General features: G+C 37.8%; 2 protein-coding genes across 11 annotated transcripts in view; one reads left to right on the top strand and one right to left on the bottom strand.

The window, feature by feature from the left end:
- The window catches only part of LRMP (lymphoid restricted membrane protein), a 50,650-nt gene extending 48,611 nt beyond the window's left edge, over positions 1–2,039 (top strand). For all 4 annotated transcript variants that reach the window (XM_032644246.1, XM_032644244.1, XM_032644245.1 and 1 more), the window contains 2 exons: positions 345–452; positions 1,322–2,039. In XM_032644246.1, the coding sequence (XP_032500137.1) occupies positions 345–452; positions 1,322–1,565 (352 nt within the window). In that variant the 3' untranslated portion in view covers positions 1,566–2,039. The remainder of the gene's footprint in view (positions 1–344; positions 453–1,321) is intronic.
- CASC1 (cancer susceptibility 1) overlaps positions 1,799–23,866 on the bottom strand; it is a 75,687-nt gene continuing 53,619 nt past the window's right edge. For 4 of the 7 annotated variants that reach the window (XM_032644235.1, XM_032644238.1, XM_032644239.1 and 1 more), the window contains 7 exons: positions 16,402–16,477; positions 13,405–13,565; positions 10,258–10,414; positions 7,026–7,240; positions 5,445–5,612; positions 3,379–3,492; positions 1,800–2,336 (listed from right to left, as the gene is read on the bottom strand). In XM_032644235.1, coding sequence (XP_032500126.1) covers positions 2,058–2,336; positions 3,379–3,492; positions 5,445–5,612; positions 7,026–7,240; positions 10,258–10,414; positions 13,405–13,565; positions 16,402–16,477 — 1,170 coding nt within the window. In that variant the 3' untranslated portion in view covers positions 1,800–2,057. Of the gene's footprint in view, positions 2,337–3,378; positions 3,493–5,444; positions 5,613–7,025; positions 7,241–10,257; positions 10,415–13,404; positions 13,566–16,401; positions 16,478–23,866 lie in introns of all 7 variants that reach the window. The other 3 variants (XM_032644236.1, XM_032644240.1, XM_032644241.1) reach the window with 3 other exon arrangements.

Below are 23,866 nucleotides of genomic sequence, written 5' to 3'. Positions count from 1 at the left end.
GGAAGATCCCACATGCCGCGGAGCGGCTGGGCCCATGAGCCATGGCCGCTGAGCCTGCGCGTCCGGAGCCTGTGCTCCGCAACGGGAGAGGCCACAACAGTGAGAGGCCCGCGTAACGCAAAAAAAAAAAAAAAAAAGAAAGAAAAGAAAATTGAATTCCTATAAATGGTTAAAAATATAAAGTTGGTGATTTGACTTTTAGAATTACTATTTATCAAATCTTTCTAAAGCAAAACGAATATCTGCAAGCTTCCTTAGTAATACAGGAAAATTTAGCAGTATCTTATAAATGATAATAGCACATTATCCATAGTTTAATATTTAAAAACAATATTTATTTACAGAACTAAAGATGACTCAGAACCACCTGAAGAAGAAACAGTAGAAAGGACAAGAAAGCCAAGTCTTTCTGAAAAGAAAAATAATTCATCAAAATGGGATGTCTTTTCAACGTAAGTTGTTTACTTGCTAAATGATACCATTTTGGTGGAATGGGGAAAGCTAAGGCAGGGTTAGCAGAATTAATCTTAATCAAATTACTTGACTAAAAGACCTTTCAAAATGTTAAATTTAAGATGAATAACAAACTCCATATGGTGTTTAACAATTATCCCTGAACCTATGAGCTACAAGAGGCAGGTGAGTTCACAGTGTTAAGAACTTGGCCTTGGAACCAGATGGCCCAGGCTTGAATTAGCTCTCTGACTCTGTGTGACCTGGGCAAGTTCATCCATTTTTGAGCACCGATTTCTTCACCTATAGAGATGATAATAATCTTTGCTGTCATGAGTAAATGAATTAGCACATGTAAAACACATAGTTAACTATTTTCAAAGACTTACATGATGCTGTAATAAGCTTTTTTGGTGGGTGTTTCTAAAAGGAATTTTAGGGTTTCAGTACAGCAAAAGTCCAGGGTATGGTGAGAAATAAGTGACATGTTTATAAGTACATATATCTTGCTCTACCCAATGAATAACATTATTTCTTCTACCCCAGGAATATAAATTGCCTTACCTGATTGAAAAAATGAACTTAATACTCAAATGTACTTGTTAGGAGTTAAGTAATGCCTAAATCACATAATTTTCAGATTCTTACCGTAGCACATCATTTCTTTAATTCTAAAAATTATAAGGGGTGTGGGGAGCAGATTGTGGCCAAAGCCAAGAGGCTAGATCATACTATGTAGCTTATTATGAGGGGGTGTTGGTGGAATTATGCAGGGCAGACGCATGACTTGATTATTGTTGACAAAAGGAGTGTTTCTAATAACCACATGCTGTGATTACCACATGCTGATTTTGTGTTTTCCTTGTAGTTATAACACAATAGCTTCCTGGGCAACAAATCTCAAGACTTCCATCAGAGAGGCCAGTAAGGCGCTCTGGCTTTCTGTCGCGTTCATTGTACTATTTGCGGCATTGATGAGCTTCTTCACAGGCCGATTTTTCCAGAAGTCTGTGGATGCTGCTCCCACACAGGACGGGGACTCCTGGATGTCTCTAGAACATATCTTGTGGCCATTTACCAGACTCCAACACAATGGGCCACCGCCAGTGTGACTGCAGCACATCCTAATGTGCTAATGCTAATCTTGATCTTTAAAGTTTCAGTATCTGAACTTTGTAAATTAGTAGCTTTTAGCTGGGAAATTATAGCATGGAACCAGAGGTTCTCAGAATGACTGTAAGATATTTTATATTCCCTCTTTTTGTGATTGCCTCCCTAACTAAAATACAATGGGGAGGAAGCCCACCTATATGATTTTTTTAATGAGCTTTTTGAGGAGGAGATATTATTGTTTGTTAAAATTTATTGAAATAAAGAACCATTCAGATTTTCATACAGTGAATGTTGGAAGTCTCAGTAGGTCACATATGCATAAGGAAAAAAACCCTAATTCTTAGAAAGTAAAATTTGAGTGTAAAATGCTGATTAGATCATTTTAACAGCCTATTTGGCATATATCCACTCATTACACTTTATTGTAGAGATACCGGATTTTTCTCCAAGTTGCTTCATTCTTCGTACTGAATAAAATTTATCAGTGGGGATTAAGAATAGCTGAGTAATCTAGTTGAGAGTAGCATGTGGCATAGAGTGTCAACAAACTGGCAGCTGGAACACCTAACTTTCTTCATTGCTTCTTTAGAAGCAAAGTCCTTAACCATGTGATATAAAGTAGAATGAAACTCAGTTTCTTCTTTAAGGGCTTCAGAGAATGCATCGCTGGATTCATTGATTTTGAGACTTTGTGCCCTATCACCACTAAACATTAAAAGGGTCCAATTAGGATTCTGAATGGGTTCTTCTTTAGGAAGGTGTTCCCTCACCTAAAGAAAAAGAAAGAAAAATATGTTAATAGTTCCTCTTTTATTGGGTATTTTGACAGTAGAGTATTTTATTTGAAGGGCTCAGTTGAGTTCCCTGAATTGCTAAGATAAAAAGAAACAGTCTTAATGTCCCAATTTTTTTAAAGCATGAAACTGTTTACATCTTGGTGTTTATGGAACTTATCAAAAATGTATTAATTCCTTAAAAATATTTATTGAATGGCTTCAAGTGTCAGGTACTGTTCTAGGTGCTGGGGATAAAACAACAACAAAGAAAAAAATAAACGTATTAATAAGTAACTAACAACTGCAACAATAAAAACCTTGTCTTCAAGGAGCTTATATTGTAATAGGAGAAACACACAATAAACAAGATAAATAAATATGGTGGCTCATTTATGCTAAAATATTCATCAGTCATCCTGTAGAATTTGATATAAGATACATTCTTTATCAGGCAGTAGGAAATGTGCCAGAAAGTTAAATTGGAGGCCTAACCCTCTCAGAGGAGAAAGTCTGTGAATCATAGATATATTCACGTGAAAGGCTGACATTTGTTCTTCAGTTGATGTAAAGAGGCATAAGGTCTCTAAGCCTGAAATCAAGAGCATTTGATACCATAATGGACAATGAAAGTGTAACCTTTACATGGTTTGGTTTTATTTATTTATTTTTTTTGTACAGTACTTGGGCCTCTCACTGTTGTGGCCTCTCCCATTGCGGAGCACAGGCTCCGGACGCGCAGGCTCAGCGGCCACAGCTCACGGGCCCAGCCGCTCCGCGGCATGTGGGATTTTCCCGGACCAGGGCACGAACCCGCGTCCCCTGCATCGGCAGGCGGACTCTCAACCACTGCGCCACCAGGGAAGCCCTGGTTTTACATTTTTGACAAAATTAAAGAAAATGAAGTTGTAAAACTCCATTTTGAACGTTAATCTTTTTCACCTTTTTAAAAGGAGAAACCATGGTCTACGTTCATTTAGCTTTTGAGTATCTTCTTTTGGAGCACAAAATAGTTTAATGGGGTTTTTGCATACTATACCTGAAATACAACTTTGTTAGAATCACATACTATATTCCACTTGCTCCAACCAAACGCAAAAGCAGAACTTAACAGGGCCATTTGTCGATAAGCTTTCACTTCTACCAAAGGAAGCTGTCAATATACAAACAAATAGAGTTGATCGTAGAGCCTCTCTAGTCTCCCTTCCATCCTTGGCCTCCTACAGTCTGGTCTGCTCTCAACACAGATCCATTTAAATGTAAGTCAGCTGAAGTTAATCAGACAGAGAAGACAAATATCATATGATATCACTTTTAAGTGGAATCTAAAAAAATGGTACAAATGAACTTACTTACAAAACAGAAATAGAGTCACAGATGTAGAAAACAAAATTATGGTTAACAAGGGAGGAAAAGTGGGGGTGGGGATAAATTGGGAGATTGGGATTGACATATACATACTACTATATATAAAATAGATAACTAATAAGGACCTACTGTACAGCACAGGGAACTCTACTCAATACTCTGTAATGGCCTATATGGAAAAAGAATCTAAAAAAGAGTGAATATATGTATTACTGACTCACTTTGCTGTAGAGCAGAAACTAACACAACATTGTAAATCAACTATAATTCAATAAAAATTTAAAAAAACTTAAAAAATAAATTAAAATTCAAATATTAAAAAAATAAAATGTAAGATTACATGACTTCTTTCTCAAAACGGGGCAATGGCTTCCCTTTTCAGAGTAGAATCCAAAGTCCTAACAATGCTCCACAAGGGCCTCTGTGGTCTGACATCCCCCCTACACCCCATTATCTCTCTGACCTTATCCCCTGTTCCTCTCCCTTTGCTCTCTCGGCACCCCGGCCTCCTTGCTGTCCCTCCCATCCTCAAACACATCAGGCCACACCCTCTGGGCTCTTTCCCCAGGTCTTCTCTCCACCTGGAAGCTGATATCCTTCCAGAGATATCAACTTGGCTAAATTCCCCACCTTGAAGCGTTGCTCAAATCTTGTCTCTTTATTGAACCCCTCTCCCCCCTACACCCTATTTGGTATTGTAACTTTCCTTTTCCATACTACTTAGCACCTTTTGACATATAAGATAATTTTGTTTATTATGTTTGTTGTTTATTTTTGCCTCCCTCAACTAGAATGTAAGCTCCGCGAGGGCAGGGACCTGTGTTTTATTTACTGTTTCCTCAGCATCTAAAACAATGTCTAGAATATAGGTATCCAGAAAAAAAAAGTCTTGAGTATAATATTCTGAAAAGATGACCAGTATATGACATTCAGCATTTGTAGAGTAACTGGCAATTTGAGTTACTAAAACTAAGGTTGGTTTTTTTCCCCTACGCATATATGTATGCACTCTTATTGACGGGATTATTTTCAAATGTTGTGTCTACCTATATTGCCATTTTCTGGTATATTATAAACTTGTTCTTGAGTATAGAACGCTTCTGCCCAAAACACCTTTCATGATTAGAAGCCACTCTGTCTTCATTCATGCATCATAAATATTTGCTAAACATCTATTGTATTCTAGGAATAGGCTTGGTGCTAGAAGAATCAAAGCTGATTAAGAAACGGCCACCCCCCTCAAGGAGCTCGCAGTTTAACATGGAAGGATCTCATTTAACTAAACTTATGCATCATATGAAGCTGTACGCAGACAGGGAGGCTCTGTCGAGAAATAGAAGGAAGTGGGTTTGGTGGTCCTTGTATGTCTAATTTTGCCTGACTTATCATATTTGGGAAACTGCTGAGTCATTTACTCTTTTAAGAAATCTTACATGTATCCAGTCTGGAAGGAGAAAGAAAGCACAGGAAATGGGAAGTTGCTCAGACTCTACCTTTACACTAAACTGACCAGCTGTGGTTACGCTCCATGTGTCATTATGAAGATCATACAATAGATTATTAAATTTGAGAGAACCCTGGATTTCTGGTCATGCTATTTATTCCTTCCTTTCTAACTATAATCTTATATAAGTGAATATAGAAAACCATTGGTGTACCTTAAGATTTATATAAAATTTAACACTTGCTAACATTCTAAATGTCCAGCACATTAAATTTGGAAAGATTCATTCTTACCTTATAGTTTATAATAACATAAAAGTGAGAGTGTCCAGTAGGGAAGATATTCAGTCCAGCTTCTTTCAAAGCAATAATGAAAGAAACAGGAGTCATCCACTTTTCTTCCAAAATAGAGGAATGCTTTTTGTTATTTAGTTTGATTGACGCTAACATGCAGAGGTTTTCCTAGTTTCAATAAGAAAAAAGACGCATTTATACAAGTTAAAGAAACGATTACCTCATTATCATTCTAGGTCCAGCTGTTAGGTTCTTTACACTATTAAAACAAAATCCTATATTAAAAAGAATGCAGGACAGATATGTTTTAGGCCTGATCCAAAAGTTCCACCGCAAAGTCTCCACGTTACCTTAAGCAGTTTATCAACTCTTCTTGGGCTCATCTGAGCAATCCAGGGACTGAACTGAAGGATCTCTCAGGTCTCCTGCTTTATAAATTATGATCTAAGAATACTACATGTGTTCATATTGATATATAATAGCTATTTGACAGCAATCATGTTGCAACTTTTAAGGATCATAATATTTTTATACATATATAATAAAATTTTAACATAATAATGCAAAATTATTATCCAGTTTTAAAGTTTGCAAAGTGGTGGTACTTCCCTGGTGGTCCAGTGGTTAAGACTTCATGCTCCCAATGCAGGGGTCCTGGGTTCAATCCCTGGTCAGGGAACTAAGATCCCACATGCTGCAACTACTGAGGCCTCATGCTCTAGAGCCCACGTGCTGCAACTAGAGAGCCTGTGTGCCACAACTACTGAGACTGCCTCAATGAAGACCCAGCACGGCCACAGTAAATAAATAAATAAATTTATTTAAAAAAATGTCTGCAAAGTGGCAATTTGAAGGTGTAGAGAGTTCACATCTCTCATCTGACTTTAAAAGCCAAATTTGATGATATTCTAGCCTTCCTGCCACAGTCATAAGGAATTTCAGGTTATCTCTTTTTTTTTCTCTCTCTCTCTTTTTTAAAACAACTTTCATGAGGTATATCTTACATATCATAAAATTCACCCAGGTGCACAGTCCAGTGGTTTTTTGGGTAACTTTACTGAGTGGTGCAACTACCACCATAAATCAGTTTTACAGCATTTTCATCCCTCTGATAAAATCCCTTATGTCCATTTACAGTTAATCCTCATTCCCACCCTCAGCCTCAGGCAACCACTAAATCTACTTTTTGTGTCTCTAAATTTCAGACTGTAATTTCTGAGTGATGAGCAATGGAGGCACTCAAAAGAGATTTCAAATGGCTAGGTGATAAGATCAGGAAGCCTCTTTAGAGTGGATCAGAAACTCTGAAAGTCATACTGCAACCAGGCTTATGTCTTCACCAATTGTTCTATTCCTAGTAACTTTAGGGTACAAATTTGTACTTTACTTATTACATGCTATTTCCTATCTATTTAATTTATATTTCATTTAGAAAATTAGAGTTCAAGGTATATTGTAAATAGATTTATAAAAGACACATTTCAATATGTAAGTCATCAGCAGTGACTGATTGCTTTGACACACTTACAGTCATCAAACAGATTTAGCTCTTTGACATGACTTGCTATAACAGCAGTTTACCTTAATTTGTATTTGAATCTCAGTATATACTGTAGTCACAGTCAGAAGTACTTCATTCACATCAAGTGGTCTTAGCTCCCATGACTGGTATGGCATGTTAACATGAGCATCTTGAATAAAGGTAACAGGGCCAAAAGTGTCCAGGCTGAATGTTATAAGTCTCTCTTCCGATTTGTAAGATACATTGCTGATGCCATCAGTTTTCCAGTGTTTACCTTTATAATTCGGAAGAATGTGACATTAGTTCCATTTTTTCCTCTGCAAAAATAAGAATGAAACCACTCCCATAACTGCAATATGTATAAATCGATTTTTCACATTTAGAATAGAATCTCCACAAAAAGCCAGCTTTGCTGGGAGTTTCTTCCTGTCTACAGGATCAAGTCCAAACTCCTCAGCACAGTTGTGAGACCTTTAGAATGAAGCTCTGATTCTGATTTCCGGCTTCCTCCTTTGCCACTTCTAAGACCTCTTTCCAGCCACACTTTTTCTTCTTCTGCAACAACATCATATACCTCTGAGCCTCTGCACATGCCGTTCTTTCTTCCTAGAGGACACTTCCTTTATCTCTTAGAGAAACTCTCTTCATCTTTCTTTTTAAACAACTTTAAAATTCACCTGTCTTGAGTATGTATTTTTAGTAAATTTATCGAGCTGTACGACCATCATCACCATCCAGTTTTAGAACATTATTATCCTCCAAATAAGATCCCTTATGTCTGTTTATAGTTAATTCCCATCCCCATCACCAGCCCCAAGCAACTATTAATATACTTCCAGTCTCTAAAGATTTGCCTTTTCTGGACTTTTCATTAAATACAATCATATAATAGGTGGTATTCTGTGTCTCTTACAACTCAATAATAAAACACAACCCAACTTAAAAATGGGCAAAAGATTTGCATCAACATTTCATCAAAGAAGATATACAAAAGTATAGTAAATACATTTAAAAAGATGCTCAACATTACCAGTCATTAGGGAAATACAAATTAAAACCACGAACTACCATTTCACACCCACTAGAGTGGCTATAATCAAAAAAACAGGTAATAACAAATGTTGGCAAGGATGTGGAGAAATGGGAAACCTTGTATCTTGCTGGTACAGCTACTTTGAAAAACAATTTGGCAAGTTTCTTAAATAGTTAAGCATCAATTTACCATTCAACCCAGTAATTCCACTCCTAGGGATATACCCAAGAGGAATGAAGACATATGTCCACATGAGACTTACATGTGAAAGCTCTCTTAGTCTCTTAAGGACCTGTTCAATATTCCACCCTAGGAGAAGCCTTCCGTAACTCTCCAGATGGGACCCAGCCACTGTTCTGCTCCTTAGCACTTCTATTATATAGCACCTTACTACATTGTATTCTGATTATTTTCCCTCTCTGCCTCTCCTACAACTTTGAAAACTCCTGGAAGAAGGAACTATGTCTCATTTATCTCCATCTTTCTTATTGTTTAGCATATTTATGGAACAAATGAATGAATCATTATCTTTCTAGAACACCCTCTTCATTCCCACTTGGCTTTCTCCTCTTCTCACATGGAGGGTTTCACTGACTATTTTTGAGTCTTAAATTCAATATAATAAATACGATTATATTGGAAAACTAAGTTCTTTATAATTCCTCTTTTTGTTTTTACATTAACAAAATTATTTTAATTTGTAAACGTAAAAATTAAGTATTGCCTAAAAATAAATTCTTCAACTTTCTAGTATTCCCTGGCAAAAAAAGTTTCCCCATGGCTTAAAAATTACTGGAGTTGTAGATTACTGTCGTATAATTACTGTAGTTAGAGTCAATTTTTACATATTGTATTTCCCTGAATCATGTGGGATAATTTACCTTGTCTAATACTAATTGAGTATGAATAAATTTTAATGTGATAAATATTTAGGAACATTACCATTAAAGGAAAGGAAAAGTGAAACCTCTAAAAGCAACATAAAAGGAAAAAATTACCTAATGTTCATTTTGATATACTTTATGGTTTAATGTATTGATAAAAATATACTGTTTTTAATATATAAATTATTTCTAGAATAAATAATGTCTTCTGGCTATGTCTTTACAAGCAAAAATATGGAGTATTGTAGCAACCATGAAAAAGTTTAAAGTACAAAATATTCTCTAAATTCTCTGCCCCCATTAACTAAATAAAGTAATAGCTCTGTGCTTTAGTGATCTTATCTGTTCTAAACCTATCATCTAGTATGTAAACCCTTTCACAAATAAACAGATGGATGTAGAATAATTCACCTACACTAAAAACAAAGCTATTCGGCTTTCATCTGAGAGCCCCAAAATGTGCATACATCAATTCACAAGACCGAGACCTTTCAAAGTTTAGCCTGCCAACCCTAAATAAGGTATCTGCTAATGACTGGTGAATTATTAGCTTGTATTTTTGTTAGTACTTCTGATTTTATTGATATTTATTTAACATTTTGAATAAGCAATAATTTCCCATGATTCATCAGAAGTCATAAAGAGGCATACAGTGGCTAGTTTTCCTCTTTCTCAGGTTTCCCATTTGCCCACTCCACATCCTCAGTACCTGGCTGTAATAAGCTTTGCAACTTATAAATCATTAGCATTAAAATAATCAAATTTTAATCACCCCAGTGTGAATTATTTGGCCATTTCAAGAGAGAGTAGGCTTTTCATTTGTTTGTTTTTGATTTGCTACGCTATCTTGATATTTCTGTTCATTTCCTTCTTTTTTAAAACGTAATTGTGGGCTTCCCTGGTGGCGCAGTGGTTGAGAGTCCGCCTGCCGATGCAGGGGACGCGGGTTCGTGCCCCGGTGTGGGAGGATCCCACATGCCGCGGAGCGGCTGGGCCCGTGAGCCATGGCCACTGAGCCTGCGCGTCCGGAGCCTGTTGCTCCGCAACGGGAGAGGCCACAGCAGTGAGAGGCCCGCGTACCGCAAAAAAAAAAAAAAAAAAAAAAAAAACAAAACGTAATTGTATAAACATAAAGACATTTCTCAGAGAATATGGCAGATATAAACACTTCAGCAACTAATAGTTATAAAAAACTCCAATCCCTATTCTTTTCCATCAAGAGCAAACAAAACAAAGACCCTAGAATTGGCAGAGAAATATGTAAGATTAGAAACTCAGTTTACACGCTGCATTTCCTAATTTGATATAAGAATTTATATTATTGTATCTCTTTTCATTACATAATTATCAAAGCTGGTTAAGACACTGCCGTACCTTCAGCATCCCACCTTGCAACCATAGGATTCTCAAAAAAGATTACGTTCTCATGAACCTCAAGCATGACCTGTATGGGTGGGAAAGTGTTTTCTGTTTCAAAGTCTTCTGCAGTTTCTGGAGGATATGTATATTTCTGTAATCCTTCTTTGAGTATCTTTTAAAAATGACCAAAATAATACCAAGTTAGAAGCTGACTGGTAACAGTTAAAGATGTAAATATTGCTGAATAAGCTATACAGTTATTTAAAATAAGCACTGCAGTTTGGTCACATTTAACTATAGATTGACTAACAAAATGTCACAATAAAATTAAAGATAATGATTTGAGGAAAAAAAAATCACGACATTTGAATGTAATTCAGAACCCTCCTATGGGCCAGGTCCTATGCTGGCTGGGACTTAACTATTCATTTTATCCCTCCAAGTAACTGTACAAGGCATATATTTAACAGAGAGGATAACTGGCACTTACAGAAATCAATTAATGTGCCAAAGATTACAAAATGACTTCAAGAAGGTGCCCGAAGTCAAAAATAGATCTATAGGGCTTCCCTGGTGGCGCAGTGGTTGAGACTCCACCTGCCGATGCAGGGGACACGGGTTCGTGCCCCGGTCCGGGAAGATCCCACATGCCGCGGAGCGGCTGGGCCCGTGAGCCATGGCTGCTGAGCCTGCGCGTCTGGAGCCTGTGCTCCGCAATGGGAGAGGCCACGACAGTGAGAGGCCCGCGTACCGCAAAAAAAAAAAAAAAAAAAAAAAAAGCTACAGGACTCCAAATCCCATGTTCCAACACCTTGGTTAGGGTGTGTGTGGGAAGACAGAAATAAGTATAAGCAACCTTTTGAGAAGTGTAGAAATGAATGAAATTAATTAAAAATCATCATATTGCATACCTTAAACTTACACAATGTTATATTTCAATTATTTCTCAAAAAAGCTCTTGGGGAAGGGTGGGGAGAAAGTAAATTAAGCCAAGGGCAGATGTCTGTGGGATAAAGGAGATTTGTCCATTATCAGAATTTAGCAGAGAAGGATCTAGGAAAGGGGGGAAAGATTAAAAATATTACAAAATAGGGCTTCCCTGGTGGCGCACTGGTTGGGAGTCCTCCTGCCGATGCAGGGGACCCGGGTTCGTGCCCCGGTCTGGGAAGATCCCACATGCTGCGGAGTGGCTGGGCCCGTGAGCCATGGCCGCTGAGCCTGCACCTACGGAGCCTGTGCTCCACAACGGGAGAGGCCACAACAGTGAGAGGCCCGTGTACCGCAAAAAAAAAAAAAAAGTTACAAAATAGAGGAATAAATTGGATGGGGAAAATTTCTAGGGTACGTGTGAGATTATTAAAAAGGGACTTGGAAAAAAGGAGGAAGGCGTCTTTGTTGCAGGAGAGAAAAACAGGTGTGAAGGAGGATACTTTGGGCTCAAACTGGGAGCCTGGAGTGGTGGTATCAGGATATCCTGCCAAAATTCAAGAACAACAATTCTTTGGATGAATCCTTGAAATTCCCAGTTCAGGGTGGGACCTTCCTATGGATAAAGAGTTTTGAAGGCCTACCTCCACCAAAGGGTGTCTTTCTTGGCCTCCTCCCTGTCCTTCAATTATCCCTGAGGTAGGGAAAGTTGATTCAAGTAGATTCTTCAAAGTGGCTACAGACCAGATTATCTCCCCACGTTTACCCTAATAACTGCATTCTCATTTGTGGGGAGAAGGGGAAAGGAACAGCAATATCATCCCTAAGAGGGTAAAAATTAGCTTAGGGGGATCATGAAACAATTGTACCCTTTTAGGTATAAAATACAGACACACATATAGCATATAAGCAGATACACAGTATATCTGCGGTATTAATATTTTGGGGCTGGGGGGCAGTTGGGAAAAAAATGTCTACCAAGACTCCTTAGAGGGGTGATAATGGAAAAAAAATAAAAATTGAGAAATACGTCTCTAATTCAAGAATGCATGAAGATCCTTAATGGACAGGATTGTGGGTGAGAAGTGGCTGACAATCTATGTACATGATGTGTTAGAGCAGAGAGATGGGGGTGGGAGGGGGTTGGGAGGGAGCAGGGAGAAAGAAAGGAAAGAGGAAGGGGCCATGACAACATAACTGGGTGTATCTGGGATGTAGGCCACCAAAAGTTAAACCAAGCCAATGCTAGTGCAAGTGTTACTGCTTATTGAAACAGAAGTGAGAAACTCCTTGAAAAATGAACAACTGCTACCATCAGTATCCTTACGACTCCTGTGGGCTATCTGTACATCAGCAGCATTGGCATTGCATGGATCAGTGCTCCTCAAACTTTAATGTGCAAAGGAATCACCTTAGGGTCCTGTTAAAATTCAGATGCAGTAGATCTGAGGTGAAACACCAAATTATGCATTTCTAACAAGTTCCCAGGTGATGCTGATGCTTCAGGTTCATACACCACACTTTGTATATCAAAGATCCAGACCAGTGGTTCTCAAAGTTTGGGATGTGTTTTGCTAAAACACAGACTGCTGAGTCTCACCTCCAGAGTTTTTGATTCAGTAGGACTGAGGTGGGGCCCATGAATTTGCATTTCTAGCAAATTCCCAGATGATGCCAAATGATTCTGCTGCTTCTGGTCAAGGGACCACATGCTGGGAACCACTGATTTAGACCAGAGTCCACCAACTGTGGTCCCCGAGAAATCCAGCCCACCACCAGTTTTTGTAAATAAAGTTTAACTGGGACACAGCGATGCCCGTTCATTTACATATGACTGTTTTAATGTTACAGTGGCAGAGTTGAGGAGTTGCGACAGAGCTGGTATGGCCCACAAAGCTGAAAATATTTACCATCTGGTCCTTTACAGAAAAAGCTTGCCAGCCTCTGAAATAGACTGTCATTATTAAGGCCAAATTGGCACAATATAATCATAGTGCTATAGGTTTACAATTAAGTTAACATGTATGAATTCTAGTTTTAAAATCCATATTATTTCAGATTCCTTTCCTTTAGTATCTGATTCAAATTTATACATTCAAGACAGTTTAAAATTACATTGTTTCCTTTGTGCTTGCTTAATAGGGTTAAATTCATTAGATGTTTAGATCGTTTGAGATGAAGTAAAAGCATGAGAAATTATTTTATTCATAAATTTTGATTCAAGAATTAACCTACTTCCACAATCATCCAGCCCTTCCTCGGTTTACACTGTGGAGGAAGCTCCAAAATATCCAAGTGGTGCACTCCACCCAGAGCTGTAAATTGGCATAAATCAACCTCATTTTCTTCAGGGAAATATGGCTTTTCAGTGGCATTCTCTAACAGCAACAACTGCGCTGAAATTCATCAGATTAGTTCAGTTTCTAAATAGATCATAACATTTCTGTATTTTCTTAGTGGGAAAATGAAAATGTTCTAATACTAGTAAATGAAGTTTTTATTTAGCTGCTAAACATTTTCAAAATGTGGTTGATTCAAAACTATTCACAAAGCTAAGCTTGAAAGTGGGAATAGGCATGTATAATGTTAGGGTGCAGGGGAGGGCCCCATTTATATTTTATATACTAACGTTTTAGGAATTTGTATACAATAAGGATGTGTTACTATTTACATAAAAACTTTAAAAATATGGTTTATTGTATGGGAGGAAAAATAATTTTCCCGCTACCCTTCTGAGTTCTTGGCCGAGACTCCTGTAATAAAAGACAGATTAACAAGAGAAAAATGAACAGGAGTTTATTAACATGTACACCTCATGTATACATGGGAGATACCCTGAGAAAAATTAGTAACTCAAAGAGGTGGTTTAGAACTCTGGCTTATATAGCATCTTCTACAAAGAATAATAAATTTGTGGAGAAATAACAGAACAAAGGATAGCAGTTTTAGGCTTCCAAGGGCAGAGATAAAGCCTGTTATGTAAATTCCTCTGGCACCCTCTCCAGGCTAATAGGGTCTAAACTTGTCTCTGGGAATTAACCTTTAACCTTTGTCCCTCCTGGTAGAGAGGGGAGGAAAAACACTTTTGAAAGTTTAGGCCCTGCTTTTAGGCAAATAGGAGGAGGGTAAGGACCTTTTCTTGCCTCTTTTTAATTGTTTTCAGCTCAAAATAATTCTTATGCCGAAGTGACAGATTTTGGGGTGGCATATCCTGCTAACCTTCATTATAAAAGATCAAAAGTGGTTTAACACAAAATTTAATAACTGACAAATTAATTTTTTTAAATTGGACATTATGGAGCTAAAAATCTGAAAGAAGTAAAATGTTAAAAAAATAAAATTTGGCCCATATATGAAATGAAAGCTAATTTTTTTTTTTTCAACATAAATGGGCCCAGCTTATAGAAAAACAGGGATGGAGGTTTGAAAGTGAAGAAACTGGACTGGATAATCTTTGTGTTCAGACATTTTACAGGGAAATTCTATGATCCCATAAATCTCAGTGCACAATCAGGGGATATCTGATGTCACATACCATCATTCCCACCTTTCACCAAAATTCTTTTAATAGAGTGTAATAGATAAGAAGAGGAAATCAGACCCTTACAGGTTCCACACTTGACTAGCTGTGTGACCTTATACAAGATATGCTAATTAACATCTCTAGTCTCAGTTCCTTCCTCAACATATGCATATAATAGTAGTATCTATCGTCTACAATTTGGGGGAGCTGTGATTTAATACAAGAAAGGAGTTTAGAACTGGTGCCAAGCCCATAGTAAAAATTCAGGAACTGTTAGTCTTATTATTTATCATTACAATTTTCCTCTCCTATTAAAGGAAGCACACTGAGATGGCACTGAATTTAACCCACAGAGATTAGGCACTGAAAATAAGTGGAAATATCCAGAGAAAATTCCAGTTAAGCAATTGCCCCCTTTTCCTTGTATACATTCAATAAAATGTATACCTTAAGTAATTTTCAAATGTATCTAGTTAATAGTCCATTTACCTGAAAAGAAAGTCAGAAAGAATACTGTGTCCCAATTTAGACTATTTATGATATATATTATTTGGGGATCACCATGTAGAAACCTTGGTATTATTGACACAGTTTCATGAATTGAATATATTATCATATTTCTAACAGGAAAATTATCTCATAAGGATTATAGAAAAATTATAAAGATATAAACCTAGTTGACTGCTGACACAAAAGTGTATTGGAAAAAGTGAAGTAGATAAGAAGCCTGTTATAAAAAATATGCTAAGAAATATATAAAAAGTATATTCCTTAAAAGTTACTGGGAAAGAAGCATAATGATAAAGTTAGTGGAAAACATGTATATAAATCTCAAACTAAAAGATTTTCAAATTAGACATCACTATCATTTTGACATATTAAAACTATATCCAGTTTCTACTTGCCAGGATAAGACTGAATACAGGAGTGTTGAAAAATTTCTGATCATGTACGTGTGCTTGAGAATGTTCAATGCAACACTGCTTGCAATAATAAAAAAAATTAGAAATAACCTTATTGTCTACTAATAAGGATTTAAATAATGTCCCATTATTGGATGAAATTATACAGATACTTTAAAAAGTAAGGTTACCAATGTGCTCTGACGTAGAATCTTGTTGAATATTATTCATTGAAGCAGAATATATATTGTGTTCTATGTATGTATGTACAATGACAAATACTATTAGGTGAAAAAAAGTAATTTTCAACAAAAACATCTGTATGATATGATCCCATGGTTTTATTTAAAACCAAAAGAGAGAGAAACAGGGGCTTCCCTGGTGGCGCAGTGGTTGAGAGTCCGCCTGCCGATGCAGGGGACACGGGTTCATGCCCCGGTCCGGGAAGATCCCACATGCCGCAGAGCGGCTGGGCCCGTGAGCCATGGCCGCTGAGCCTGTGCGTCCGGAGCCTGTGCTCCGCAACGGGAGAGGCCACAGCAGTGAGAGGCCCGCGTACCACAAAAAAAAAAAGAAAAAAAAAAAAAAAAAAAGAGAGAGAGAAACAGAGACAGAGAGAGAGATTGTACAAATTTTAAAAAGTTGTTAACATTGGTTATATCAGAAGAGGGATGAGGAAGAATTTTCACTTTATACTTCTGCAACATCCGAGTTTTTTTTTTTTTTTTTACAATGTCCCTGCATTTCTTTTGTAAGCAGAAAAATCCCAATAGAATTAAATTCTAAAAATGTAATTTAGAGGAATACCTGCTGAAACTGTTTCACTTAATAATTTCATCTCCAGTTCATATCTTGTGGCTTCAGGTTCTTCCTGGACAGAACTCTACAGGGAACACAAGGACAGATGGGTGTGATCGTCAGTGTCTGCTGCAGCCCAGATTCACTCTCTTCCTGTTCCAGTTCTCACTAGATTTCTGCTACCTTAATTCCAGGCCTCAGATGGACACTTGCTCTGGCCTAAAACTGGATTCAAAAACAATATTTAAATAATTAATTTAAATGAGAGCCCATCTCCACAGCCTCATAAGGGCAGGAGCTAGCCTGCTCAGATTCTTTGCTGAAAACCCCTCAGTGTAAAATAGAGAGGCTAGGAAGCAATGCAAGCTATAAAAATATTTGTATTTGCATTTTGGTTTTAGCCAAGTTTTAGATTTTGCTTGATTTTGGCAATAAACTCTCTGATAGACTAATTCCAAAGCCTGCTTTTGGGTAAGCCTCTGAGGGGAATTAAAGATGCTATGTACCAAGTAATGTAGAAGATATCATTACATCCTGGTGTAGTAAAAAGAATACTACAAAAAGAGGACATAGGAATTTATATTTAAACCTGCCACTAACTTACCTTTGTGACCTTGAGCAAGTCACTTAACCATTATGGGCCTCAAATGCCTGATCTAACAACCCATTTGGTATGTAACTGTGTGCCAGACATATGATACCTCTTGTAAACAATCCTAAGAGATAGCTATTATTTTCATTTTACAAGAAAGGGAACTGAAGCTTAGGGAGATGACTGGTCTAAGGGTCAAATAAAATAATAAAAGTATTTTGTATGCTGTAAAGTACTAGATAAATGCAGTATTATGAAAATTTGGTATGTGTGTGCTAATATTTGCAAACTGGATCACATCCAGCAAACTTCATTTGATCTCAAATACCACCTGTACTTTTCTACAGCAATAAAAGAACCTTATACCGGAATTCTAGTCAGAAGCTTAATGCCAGTTCATCCCACCATGCCTCTCACCCTCATCCACCATACAAAGCCAAGTCCCCCTCAGTAAACTATCTTTTCCCTGCTCTCATCACGATATTGCCCTGTATCTTCCTCTTGACCAGTTTTAACACTAGCATTCTCTGCCAACTCTTTCCATCAGGCCTCTGACACTTCTCACTTATTAACTCATTCATTCAAAGAATTTTTATTGAGTGCCTAAATTGTACAGGCATCCATAGATGCTAGAAGCAAAAGGAAAGAAAAGACAAGGTCCCTGACTTAAGGAGCTGCCAGTCTATTAGGAAAGCAGGTAAACAAATAGGCATAATACCATTTGTGGGTGCTGTAGTGTAGTAAGGGGTCCACAATAGAATAGAAAGGAAGAACAGTTAATTCTGTGGGAAGAATAGTCTGTTAGTGGTGAAAAAAGGAAACGCTACCCAAAGGTGGTAAAGTTTGAACTAAATCTTGAAAGATAATTAGGTCTTCCCCAAAATGGTGGTAGGGAATTTTAAGTATGAGTGAAGGGAGAAAGGTATGAAGCAAAACAGGGTTACAAGCACCCTGAGTAGTCAGGCATGGTTGGAATGAGACAGGCTAGGAGGGTGTAAAGATTTGAAGCTGGAGAGAGGCAGGCCAGCCTGTGGAGAGCTTTGGATGCCACTCTAAAGACCAGAATTTCCTCTGTGGGTAAAAGAGAGCCCCAAAAAAATTTTTACTAGGAAAGTAACATGAAGAAATTTGCATTTGGAAAGAGTATTCTGGTGCCCGCCTGATGAATGTATTGCTTTGTAAAGAGTAAGAAGTCCAAGGTAAGAGGATCAGGGCCTAACTCAAGATAGAAGCAATCAGGACCATTAGAAGGAGCATATGTGAGAGATGATAAGGAAGTAAATCAACATAACTTGGATAGCAACTGGATATAGAAGTAAGGCAACGGACAGGCAAAGACTGATTTACAGATGCTTGGCTTAGGTAATAAGATGGATGGTGGTAACAATTACCAAGAAAAGAAAAGGAAGAATAGGTTTGGGGAAAAAAAGTAGTGAATTTGATTGTGGATATGTTCGATTTGAGGTGCCCATGGAACATCTAGGCAGCCTTTGATATTATCTACCATTAAAAAGCCAGCTGCATTTCTTTCTTACAGGAAGGATTTTCTCCAACAATAATATCAAAGATATCAAACCAACAAGTGAGTCAGCCTTTCCAATTCACATCTTCAAAGAGTTGAGAATTCTTCAGTATGTAGATCAAACTGGTTTTCTACCTTGCAGGGAGTCCAAGAATTTAGACTTTCTCAACAGAACGTTCCCCTTAATAACCACAGTACTTCAGTATGCGACAACAGGAATTTATCAGTGTCCGTATTATCACATAAGAGAATAATCTTGTATTTAAGTCAACACACTGCCTTTATATAATTCATAATTTTTATAATTCTATGTTACTCTTTAGTTCAATTGACTCTTTTTGAAGTTAGACTTCTGGAGGAAGGAAGCAATGGGTCAATTTACATTCTGATGCAAGTTCCTTAATCTTCATAACTATTCTAGAATGTTTTCCTGTCATTGCAGCTAGAACATACTCCTGCACAATAATTAAACTCCAAACCACATTTATTGATACTATAAGCCTTCATAGTTTTATACATTCTAAAACTCCTTGTGTTTGTTGGCAATGAAACTGAAAAAAAAAAAACTTCTTTCTTCATATTGATATCATGTTTATATCTGCTAATGAAAAGTCCTCTTTCATCATAATCGTTTTAGAAATTTTTCCGTGTATTTTTTTTCTTCTAGCTAAACTTTAATAGTGTTTTGTCAAGTCTCAACAGTTACCAACTGGAATTTTTATTTGAATTGCACTAAATTTATAGATTTATAATAAATCTATCTAAAAAATAACATTTCTTAAAACTGTTTGCCTGGAAATGTTGACAGAGTATGAAGCAGAGAAGGTAGTTAAAGTATAACTTTTCAATGACACCTTGGTTCAACAGGTATAGGAACTGGCTTATAACAGGGAAGAACTTCACAGAATACAAGCAATTTTTCATTGTAACTTGATTAATGTGCAGTTATTGTAGTGTGGAAATTCTTTTAATATATGTGTAATTTGAATTTGATATAAAAACATAACCTGGGTCATGAATAAGATCATGGAAACAGACTAGAAATTCCAGAAACAGATCTCAGGATTCACTTGGGAATTTAGCATATGGCATTTCAGATCAATAGAAAAAGCCTACGTTTATATGGTAAGTATTTTGAGACAGCTGGCTAAGATTTGAAATAAAATAAATTTAGATTCTCCCCATTTTACACTAAAATAAATTCCAGATGGATAAAAGATTTAAATGTGAAGGCATAACTAAACCAATCAAAAGCCACAAAAATCATGAAAATATTAAAAGAGAACACAGGAGACTTGATATCAATAATTATCACTGGGGCTTCCCTGGTGGCGCAGTGGTTGGGAGTCTGCCTGCTAATGCAGGGGACACGGGTTCGCGCCCTGGTCTGGGAAGATCCCACATGCCGCGGAGCAACTGGGCCCGTGAGCCACAATTACTGAGCCTGCGCGTCTGGAGCCTGTGCTCTGCAACAAGAGAGGCTGCGATAGTGAGAGGCCCGTGCACCGCGATGAAGAGTGGCCCCCGCTTGCCACAACTAGAGAAAGCCCTCGCACAGAAACGAAGACCCAACACAGCCATAAATAAATTAATTAATTAATTAAAAAAATTATCAATGAAATAGGTGATCTTGATATTGGACATCTGCAAAATGTCAGTACTGAATACTGTACACATTTGATAGAATGTCTTGAATTTTACTGTCCATCAAGAGAATATCTACACAAAGGAAGTTCACTGATCTGAAATCCAATTTTTTCATCATCAAAAGATAATTTAACTATAGCTTCAGGATAAAGTGTTGGAATTGGCTCTTGATAAGGAATTGAAGGTGACTTTTGAAAATTCAGCACCATATGCTTCATTTTGTACAAAAGATAAGAATGATTACCCTGAGTGGGCCGACGCCTCATTCATTCCTGTGGCTTTAATACCATCTATAGGCCGGTGGTTCCCAAATCCATGCTAGTGATGATCTTCAGGCCACATACACTGTGCTGCTCAGCCCTGGAAAGACACAGTCTACACACACACGGTGGCTGGATCTGATTTTCCTCAGAACTCCAGATTCACGTTTGCCTACTTGACATTTCCATTTGTGTGTTCCACACTTACCATGTCCCCACCAAAATCCTCTGGTTTCTGTCACTCTCAACCAATTCAGCCCATACCTGTCCATCTCAGTAAATTGCGCTACCATCTTCTTAGTTCCCCAAATCAAAACTCAGCAGGATTTGTTTATTTTACCTCCCAAACACATCCAGCTTTCCACGTCTCTTACTACCACCTTTGTCCAAGCCACCATGACTTCTCATGCCTTTCTAGTACTACCGAACTCAATACCAAGCTTCTACTCTGGCCCCTCACAATTTTTTTTATCTACGTAATGGCCAGAATAACCTTTCAAGGTGATAAATCATGCCATTCTCATACTTAGAGCCCTCTAATGCCTTCCTACTGCATTTACAATAAAATCTTAACCTCTTCTTCTGGCCTACAAAGCCCTGCTTCACCTCGCTTCTGCTTTTCTCTCTGACGTCATCACATATCATTCTCCTCTTTGCCCACTGTACATCAGTCCACTGGCCTTCTTCCTGGGCTTCACTCCTGTCTTATGACCTTTGCAGTAATTTTACCCTCAGATCAGAATATTTCTACCCTAATAATTACATAGCTGGTTCCTTCTGGTCATTTGGGTTTCAGCTTAAATAATAACTCATCATACAAGCCCTCCCTAAACACCCAATCTAGTTACCACCCTGATTAATTCTGTGCATGCCATTTATTAGTATCTGCTTTTTTCCAGTTTTTTCTTATTTATTGTTCGTTTCTCCTGACTTGCAAGTAAAGTGCAAGAGCGGGAATCTCATTTGTCCTTTACCACTGCCCTCTGAGGGCCAGAATAGTGCCTAGCATATAGAGGTAGGCATTCAATAAATCTTTGCTGAATGAGTAAAGAAATAAGAACAAGGTCCAGGGTATGACCGGGGAAACAGGCTGAAGTAGGTCTGTAGGAAGTTAAAGGTTGATGAATGCTAAAGCTAGGTGGGTTATCCTCACAGATTTTTAATTTATCCATGATGATACCAAGAAGTCCCTGAATCTCTAAGGCTATTTATTTCATGCCTCCACACTTTTCCCTCTGAGCAGAACAATTTCCTTTCCTTCCCATCTAAACTCCTCCATGCCTATCAAAAGATTTAGCTCGAAGGTTACCTCATCAGAGAAGACTTCCGGTCTTTTCATTCTGGGCTTTGTCTTTTTTTAAATTTATTTTGATCTCTTAACTCCCATGCCTAATATCTCTCATTGCACACATCAGAACGTACAGTAACTGTTACACTTATCCACAATCATGTGAAATTCCTCATAAAAGGCACTTAGTAAATTTTGTATTTCATATATATGTTTTATATATTATATATACTCATATTTATATTAAATATATAATACATATATACTCATATTTATGTTAAATCTGGTATCTGCTTATTTATTTATTTTTGGCTGCATTGGGTCTGTGTTGCCGTGTGGGGCTTTCTCTAGTTGCAGCGAGTTGGGGCTACTTTCCTTGCGGTGCGCAGGCTCCTCATTGCAGTGGCTTCTCTTGTTGTGGAGCACGGGCTCTAGGCATGCGGGCTCAGTAGTTGTGGCTCATGGGCTCTAGAGTGCAGGCTCAGTAGTTGTGGCGCGTGGGCTTAGTTACTCCGCAGCATGCAGGATCTTCCTGGACCAGGCCTTGAACCCATGTACCCTGCATTGGCAGGTGGATTCTTAACCACTGCGCCACCAGGGAAGCCCGACAAAGACTAGTTTTAACTTGAACTTTAAAAAGTTCAAAGGTCCATTATATCATGCATGCAGTGGTACATGATCACCAAACTATTTCTGAAGATAATTATTTTTAAAAAGCAACATTTCTCATATTTTGCTACACTTAAATTAGACTTTTCAAAAAATTTTCTAAGATATATTAATTGGAAAGACAGTATTAGCCAATACTGACATTATTGTAAATATTATTATTACACATTTAAATGAACTAAAATATGGTATTAAGAGCCCTCTAGTGGCAAAATTCTTAATAGACCCATGAAAAAGGAAGACAATTTAGACCATCTTCTAAACCTAAGAGATTTAATTTTTAAACTAACAAAGTACTAAATACTCTTGGTATTTGTAATCACATCACATATCAAGCATAATTAAAGTGTTTTGGGCCATAGATTCCTGCATTATTATACTAATATTTGCCTTGCAATCAGCCTCCAAATTTATTAAAAAGATACAAGAAATGTAATATTATACTACAATATGCCAACCTAAAATCATAAAAATAAGCAGCTTATCCTAAAGAAAAAATTTTAAAAATAGAGAAATCTCAGGGATTCCCTGGTGGCGCAGTGGTTGAGAGTCCGTCTGCCGATGCAGGGGACGCAGGCTCGTGCCCCGGTCCGGGAAGATCCCACATGCCGCGGAGCGGCTGGGCCCGTGAGCCATGGCCGCTGAGCCTGCGCGTCCGGAGCCTTTGCGCCGCATCGGGGGAGGCCGGGACACTGAGAGGCCCGAGTACCGCAAAAAAAATAAAAATAGAGAAATCTCTTCCTCTAAAGCCAAAACACAGTAAATTTGCCTACTGATCCTACAGGTCGTCCCTAATTTACATACACTCACACAAACACATGTACACATACACATACAAGTTAAATTTCATCAATTTATATGCCAGTTTAAAAAATGTATACCATATTTTACCATACCAAGAAAACAGTGTTATGAGTGACATTTAGGGTTATGACAGTTTCTATATTGCCGTGATTATAAAGGAATACAAACCTCACCACTGCCCATAAATATTGCTTCACATTCTGAGTTCCAACTGGACTGCAACAAGCACACTTCTCCTGAGGCCACTGTGGGGTTGGAAGTGAAGCCTTCCTATCACCACCTGTACTACGCCAGATCACCCCAGGGGTCACAACTGCTGAGGAGAGGGTCCCAAGAATCCCTAGGGACAAGCCTGTAGATTCCCTAAAGTGACAGAAATGGTTCCCAGCACACCCAACTGTAACCGAGAGTCTTAAGTGTCTCAGAAACACAGGATAATTTTAACGTGGGGACTGGTTGAATTCTTTGATACGAGTGATTGTTCCTACACAGGTTGTTCACAACAAATCAGACTCAAGTTAGGGCCTACTTTTAAGCACTTAACCGTCCATTCATTCGCTTATTCCTTCATTCATTCAATAAAGATTTATCGAAACTCTATCGCGTACCAGGCCCTGTGCTTAAAGATGAAATCTATCCTTATCCTCCTAAATATGATTCATATCCTAAATATGAATATCCTTATCCTCGTC

Source organism: Phocoena sinus, chromosome 10, assembly GCF_008692025.1.
Source record: "Phocoena sinus isolate mPhoSin1 chromosome 10, mPhoSin1.pri, whole genome shotgun sequence".
NCBI classification, from domain to species: Eukaryota; Metazoa; Chordata; class Mammalia; order Artiodactyla; family Phocoenidae; genus Phocoena; species Phocoena sinus.
The sequence above is the reverse complement of the archived record's forward strand: the minus strand, read 5'-3'. Positions and strand labels throughout refer to the sequence as shown.